The 7,900-nt window shown below is 35.2% G+C and overlaps 1 protein-coding gene across 1 annotated transcript in view; it reads right to left on the bottom strand.

Annotated features, from left to right (window-relative positions):
* LOC107698735 (protein FAM204A) overlaps positions 1-7,231 on the bottom strand; it is a 19,075-nt gene extending 11,844 nt beyond the window's left edge. Inside the window, exons 1-6 of the mRNA XM_016499834.1 lie at positions 7,164-7,231; positions 6,765-7,050; positions 6,479-6,560; positions 6,091-6,124; positions 4,982-5,084; positions 2,369-2,458 (exon numbers count right to left, since the gene is read on the bottom strand). Of these exons, the coding sequence (XP_016355320.1) occupies positions 2,369-2,458; positions 4,982-5,084; positions 6,091-6,124; positions 6,479-6,560; positions 6,765-6,995 (540 nt within the window). The 5' untranslated portion in view covers positions 6,996-7,050; positions 7,164-7,231. The remainder of the gene's footprint in view (positions 1-2,368; positions 2,459-4,981; positions 5,085-6,090; positions 6,125-6,478; positions 6,561-6,764; positions 7,051-7,163) is intronic.
* Positions 7,232-7,900: the final 669 nt, after the last annotated feature.

Genomic DNA, 7,900 nt, shown 5'->3' with positions numbered 1-7,900 from the left:
TACATTTTACCAATCCTAAACTTTTAAATATTAGTATATAGGTAGCTACAGTGGCACATACATTCAGCCATAATGTATGGCTACAATAACAAATGGTGCAACTCATGTACCTAAATCTGAAACCCTTCAAATTTCAGAAATGATCTTCCTGTTCTATCATTGCACAACTTAGAATGATGTTACCCTGAAACTTTGGATAAATGGTGGAAAATCTTTCATACCCACATCTTCATGAGAAGCTAAATCAATCTATAGAGCATTAGGGACATGTCCAGAAGATGACAAATGCACATTACCGGGCGAAAACTGTAATTTACAGTTTTTAGTGGAGAACTAATACAGCAGCTAGCAGTGGCATTACTGCACAGCCACTGCCAGTGTTCTGTCAGAGGCAGACCTTAGCTGTCTGGCTGAGCGAGAGATTCGAGACTGCTCTGTTCAAATCCACTGATGCTGTAAGAAGCTTTCTGTGACAACATGGTCCTGGTAAGTCAAACAAAGACAAAAGCCATGCAGTTTGTATTTGTGTTTTTACCTGCAAGCCATGCCAAACTAATAACAGCAGTGTTATTTGATAAGAGGGACTAAGCTTAAACATTTCAGTGCTGTCATTTGCAAGCATTTAGACTGCATGATGGCATCTCTGAAATTCTTTACCTGCTTTTGAAGTCTAGATAAACGCTCTGTGAAGGAATGCTTAAATCTGCCATTCTCAACCAAACAAAAGAACAAAGACGAGAGCTGATATAGACGTGTGGCATCACAATGAAGCCCATGTAATGATGAAATGTTTCCGAGAATGGTTTCCAAAGAAACGGTTATTATGTCTCCGTCTACCTGGGAAAGAAAAAGATAAAACCACAAAGATACTCCAGAGATAAGCGTAAGTGGCATCTGTATGGATTACCGCGTAAAGACTCTCAAAAGAAAATTGCCTAAACCAAGGGCCTGTTGTTAGCATTATCAAGCTATTTAATGTTTGTTCCCATGGCGCTACGCTTGTTAGGAGCATGATTATCACCTTGCTTTGAACTGATTCACATCAATAATCAACAGCATCACAATATGATTTCATTAGTTTGGAGTAAATGGTGTAATTTTCACATTTACACCAAGAGGAACAGAAGCTGTAATTGATTACGTAGGAAACTAATATTTGAGGTTAACACGATTAACACTGCTCCTCCCAATTAGATGGACGGGAGAGCTTTATCGAAGCATGACCTTTTATCAACAATAAAACCATAAAATTAATCTTAATAGAAAATTAATTACTGCAGAAACTGAAAACACATTTAAAAACAGGAATAGCTTCAGCTGCAGTATGGCAATAAGCCGTAAAAGAAAATTATCATCACAAAAATGGACTTACAGAATGAGTCCTACAAATCATTTACTTAACATAAATATAAAGTTAATAACAAAGATTAATTAGTGCTTTGTGCAATATATCATAATGAAATTGCAACAAAGCTTGTTTATTGTGTGTGTGCAGACTGACACCTGCTATAAAAATCCCAACAACACAATACAATAAAAAAAAAGAAGAGTATTTGCAGAATTGTTCTATTGTCAGACCACTTCTGTAGTAAAAAAACACTCAGTTTGGGGCAGAGTGATATACATGATATTTGCAAAAAAAAATAATCATGAAATATACATGATATTTGCAAAAAAAAAAAATCATGTTTTCTTTAAAAATGCTTCGACTTCACCAAATGTATATGTAAGTGAACTGGAAGCACACTCCCAAACCTTTTCTGTACTAAACTGTTTAAGGTTGACAGTGAACATTAATTCCATGCAGTAATACTGAAATCAAAGCTTAGGCCGGAATTTAGTGGAATGCTTTTTAGATTCCATTGAATCAAAGTTGCTAGGCTTAAAAATATTGCCCGCTATGATTGCCCCAACTTCAGAAAAGTTGAATGTCTTTTTACTGCAATTACAGCTGTGCGAATGTTACATTTTCTGCCAAATTAGCTTCGAAGTGCTTGATCCTACGTACACTCCTAAAATGTGTCTTTTTAAAACTGCAGGCACTGTATTTAGGTATGAGCTCACTTCAAAGGTGTAAAACTGGCACCTTGAAAATGTTTTAGCGCTCGGGTTGAAACCATTGTAGCCTTCATTAAAAGGCAGAACCGAAAGTTCTATAGACACTGCCGTACTTCAAACTGGGGGAGGGCTTTCCATTAACTTTAGTGTAAAAGGGTTGCAAGACTTTCTGCCCAAGTCGAATGATGTGTGTGTGTGTGTGTGTTTGTAGCCTCTGTGTCTTTGCAGGCAAAATGGCCACAGACCCATTAGCTCAATTTGTCACAGTTGAAGCACCCCCCCCCCGAGATGGCTTATCTGGGCAACATACCTCTCGAGTAGCAAGTCTGTCACTCAGTTCTTCCGCCTTCCCACAGTCCCCTTCAGCAATGGCACTCTCTATGCTCTTTTCCAGGCCTGACTGAAGATGAGAAGGAGGAAAATAAAATGAAGTGATTTTCAAATAAAAAGAAGAGATGGATGAGAAAAAAAAAAAATCAAAGAGTAACTTAAAAACTCCCCAAGGCATTCTTTTTAATATGATTGCCATTACAACAAATATGTAGAATTCCTCTCATAAATGAAAATCGTTGGTTGATTAAATATTAGGCAAAAAATCTGTCTAGCCACAGGAGGTTACCAAACATAAATGTTGGTCTTTAATTAGATATTTCCATCAAAGCAGCAGGACTGGTGGAGCAGAGCTCTCTGTCTGCTACTATGGATCTTCATAAGACAAATCCCAAAACAAAGACACAACATTCTCATTTTCTACAAATTTCACCAATTCTAGACGCGTTTATTGCTCTTATGGTCCAAAAAAACAAAACAAAAAAACAACGATACATACATGTATGAAATTCCTGATGTAATTTATTCCTGAGCTAATGTATATTCCATACTGTGATTTCTGAAAGGGCCATATAATATTCATTCTGCTTGGGTAAACATTTCAGAGGGACTGTTCCAATCAGCCTTGCTCACAACTCTATTAAAATGTATTTTCACAGCATATGCTCAGCCCTTTAATAATGTTTAATCCAAAATAGATATAGCCTTTGAAAGTGAGGGAAAATGGGGCAGCAGAGCTGTCTAATTTAACAGGACAACTGGATATATATAATCAAAACAATATTTTAACTCAATAACCCAATATTTTAACTTGCTAATGCAAAATTATTTGAGCTCAACATTAAACGATATGGACAATTGAATTAGCAGCATGTTCCTACTTAAAACAAATTACATTTGCCAACATTCTGCTTACATGACAATTTACTAATTAAAATAACAACAAAAACTGTTTTAAGTTAATGCTGCTGAATGATAAGTAATGCATTACTGCAAAATTGGCTTGAAGTTACAAATAAATTAGTTCTGTTTACAAAGCTTTGCACTAAAAGAGACTTATTTATAGAAAATGTAATCATGAATTTCCTGCATGACGAAATTAAATTATGAGCCGATGTACAAAGTCAGCTTTCTTGAATCATTCCTCATTCACTTACATATTCTGCTGTCATCTCACAAAGTACAGGTCATAATCATATACTGCAAAAAAAGATGTATTATTGCTTTAAATGAAACTGAGCTGAACGATATCTAAGCAAACCTGTGCAGACACCACAGACAAACATCTATTGCTGCTAACAGCTACAGTGACATAAAACCAGTGCTGATATGGTGATTTTTTTTTAATTAAATGTCTGTTTACAAATATGTTTTTATGTAGACAAAGGAAGTAAATCACTGTTTATGTTCCAGCACAATGCAGCCATATGCGCACACTAAAAGCAAAGACATAATGGAGAGTCATCTACTAAAGGCACTTTTCCCCTGATATAAATTTAAAGAAAATAATATATTATAATAAAATGCATTATAGTAGCTTTTTAATGGTTTAATGGCTTACAATCTACCTTGCACTTTAAAAATAAATAAAATTAAATAAATACAAATCATGTTTTCAGTTCATATGTTTGAAAATCAGAAACGTTTTATCATGACTTGAGAGTAGGTTTGTTACCAAACCAAACAGTATTTGAGAACTTTTCATGTTAAAATTCTCTAATATTAAAAAAAAAAAGTGGAAATATCATTACACTCACATGTCAATATCCAAAATTAAGTTAATCAAAGCCATGATCAGATCTTTATTCCAAATCCAAACATGGGATAATTGTTTAAATACAGTTTGGAGAAGTTGAATTTTTCAAGATTTCAAGTCGTCTCAAGTGCCACTAACAGAAGAATCACCCCATTAACATTAAATTAAGAATTTGTCTGTAATTATATGCAATATGGAAGTGCTATGAAACAAACAAAGATTCTACTGCAACATTTTTAACAAAATGTGAAACTCAAAGAGGCTGATATAATCAAACTTCACTGTGCTGGGTTCAAGAGTGGGTAATACTAAAAAATGGCCCATTTACAGAGGACAAATATTGTTTGTATTGTTTATGCTGTTCTACAACATGTGATGCCCTTTCAGCATCTGAGTGGGAAAAATCTTAATGTCATATTTGTTACAGAAGCTGTCCAGTGTATTTGATTTGCAAGCATTCCCCTCCCTATCACTGAATTACAGCATTACAGAGATCTCTTGACTCCATTGTGCTGTGGCTTTCAATGGAGAAATCCACCTCATATAAGAAATATTAAACACCAACCAGAACAGACAGTGCAGCTACATCCTCATGTCAAGATTAAGGTAATCTCATCATTAAATATAATATGATCTATTCTGTTATGCTCAGTGTCATGCAGAAGAAAAGATGCCTCCTCGCTCTGTCTTTCACATTTGATAGAGGAAACAATTACGAGTTACACATACAGTAGGCACAGAACAGAGAGAGGCAGTGGGATAAAAATGCTTTGAGCATATGAGTGGAATTAGGACACCCACAGAGTGGTAGAGGAAGATGGCGGAAATCACTGTTACCATGAGAGGAGGTCTGCTACAAGGAGGCGGCTTGAGTCTATCATTGATGCCAAAATACTGCGTTAGATCCTTCCAGTGCTCCTCCCGTTTCTCTTCAGGCTCCCTGGGCAAAGACACAGAATCACAAGTCTTTCTTTTAATTATTATTATTCACTCCAGGACTAGCATGTATACTTTGTGAGATTCAATTATTTCTGCACACATCACTTTTTGCTATAACTGGTGGATTACAGAGCGAGTCAGTATTTGTGAATATATGTGTGTTCAGTGAAATAGGCAGGAGGTTTCAAATTTGAAGAATTTTGTACTAAAATTTGTTGCCCTCAAGGCTGAAATGATCTGAACAGATTTTAAAAACTAAGCATCATGCAGCTGCCGATTTTGTAAAGGGTTAGAAAAAAAAAAAAATCTGAACTCCATACACTAAACAACTATGGATCACACACTACCAGACTTTTCAAGTGGTTCCAAACACAACAAACGCACGCAGAAGCATGTGCCTTGTTGCTAGGAGATGCATGACATATGAAATCAATATGTGCTCTAAAATCGGCTCAAAATACCAAACATGTATGAGTCTGTGCACATCATACACTACGTGCTTTCAGCTAAATCTGTCAATTCCAATCTGTAAATTGTGGCAAAAATCTATGTGAAAAGCTGTGTAGCGTATTCCAGTCTACCGTTGTTGTTTTTTGTTGTTGTTTTTTTTTAAATCTGTGATTGCAAATTTAAGTCGCATCATAACACATTTACTTTAGATAAGAGGAAATGCAATATTTCTAACATCAGTCAATGAACAAATAAATCATTTCAGAAGTATATTTGAATTTAAAATCATCATATACACTTCAGACTAAAATGTGAGGAGAGTTTAATGCCCTGATATTAATATGAGTTATTCAGTACATATTCACCTCACCACCGAAAAACTAATTCAAAAGTGTGTAAGGCCTAAGAACATGTGTTTCAGCTTCAAGTTGTTTACACAACATCTCTCATAGTCTTTCTTGTGACCTGCTGACTAATGTACTGATGTATTGATGGAATGATCTATTATGGAAATCATCATTAATTGTCTTGGAGCAAACCATAACTGTCCATCATACCTTTTCTGCTCAGTGCCGCAATTCTGTGTCCTGCCTGTTTAAAAACAAAATATGTTAATACATTGCGTATAAAAAAAGTTATGTACAAGCATTTCGGCAAATGAGAAAGAGTGAAATTGTGTTATTCATCTCCTCAAACAATGATGCCTGTGGATTATATTAGTTCTACTGTAGTAAATCCTACTGGACACCCATGTTTAACCCCAACAACCAAAACAAAGTGCCTGGCATTGTGACTGCAAGAGAAATTCCTTTCAAACACAAATCAACAAAGCTGCATGAATGATGTTTGCATGAAAATTAATAAATAGGATACTGTTAACATCAGTAGAAATAATATAGTAGAAGAGCATGGGTAGGTAATGAGAAGAAAACTTGTTATAATGACCTTTCTTGTGGCGCCTTTTCCGCTTTGTTTGCGGTTCCTTCATTCTCTGATCATCTTTTGCTTTCTGGAGCTCTTTGAACTTCTGCAACAATAACAAAAGCAATGCTTTTAAACAATGATATTAAAATAAATTCTGAATAAACCAACTGCAACTTGCTTTGTTTATACTGTAGTGATTTTAACTGTCTACTGCCCAATTAGATCAATAATACATAATTTGATCACTGCAAGATCTGCACTCTTTCTCAATACTGCATACATGCATAACTACAGTAGAACCACGTACTTGCCACTTATCCAAGGAAACTCCAGGAAGACAATCATCCCCAAATGCATCACTGTGCAAACCAGTTTTTGTGTTATTACATTCAACCTGTGCACACGCTGAATGTGGCTCCGTGTCTGACTGACGTGAGAGCTGCTCGCCTCGTCTGTTTTCTGCTGCTTCCCCTTCATCAGCATCATCAGAGCTCAGGTCAGATTCAGTGAGACCCGGCGGCAAGAGTCCACTGTACATATTACATTTGGCAAAACATCAAAAACGTGACTCTTGTAAACGTCCGCATTATCCTCTGCCAAAAAAACAAAAAAACGGCGCTGATTATGTTATAAAATGCGACAGATGATTAACTTAACAATATCATAAAACATCAAAGCACTACAACAACAACAGCATGACGCTTACCTTTGCCTTCTGTATTTCCGCATTTTGAACATAGAGCTTCATTATTGGGTCGGCGGAGGAGCAACAGCTGTAACAGAAACGCTGATTGGTCACTTTGATCTCATTATGAAACGTGATCCTCCACTTCACAAAATAGTGGCGGCTGCTGTTCTGTGTAATGAATAATAGTTCACGGCTAATATTTCTGTTCAATTCGTCAATTTGTCCAGCTCTGAATACTACTAATAATAATAATAAAAACTGAATAATAATAATAATAATAATAATAATAATATATTTGAAATCTAATCTAAATAGACAAATGGTGGGTGGATAAATGTGATTTTTAACCACGGTCTTTTGCCAAATTATAATTTAAAACTCAATTAAATATGAAGATTATATATTATATGAAGTACTGGTCTATGTTTAACATTTATTCCTCTATAATGTTTGGTTTGTTATTTCTGGTGATAAATTGGTTACAACCTAACAACCAAAACTGACTGTATGCCCACACACTTTTTTTCATTTGTGAAAAGATAAATATGCTTCTATTGTCCTGAATCAGGCACTTTAACCAAAAATAACAACAAATAATGTAGGCCAACTCTTTATGCAATAGCAGCACATTTTAAGGTAGGAATGAGTAAACTTATTCAAACATATTTGTATGCCATATATATATATATATATATATATATATATTCTTTTTTTTTTCTTTTTTACAAATGGCAAACTAAAACACAATTGCTCAT

Source organism: Sinocyclocheilus anshuiensis, unplaced genomic scaffold, assembly GCF_001515605.1.
Source record: "Sinocyclocheilus anshuiensis isolate Anshui unplaced genomic scaffold, SAMN03320099.WGS_v1.1 scaffold1015, whole genome shotgun sequence".
Classification (NCBI taxonomy): Eukaryota; Metazoa; Chordata; class Actinopteri; order Cypriniformes; family Cyprinidae; genus Sinocyclocheilus; species Sinocyclocheilus anshuiensis.
This window is presented reverse-complemented; position numbering and strand designations above follow the sequence as displayed.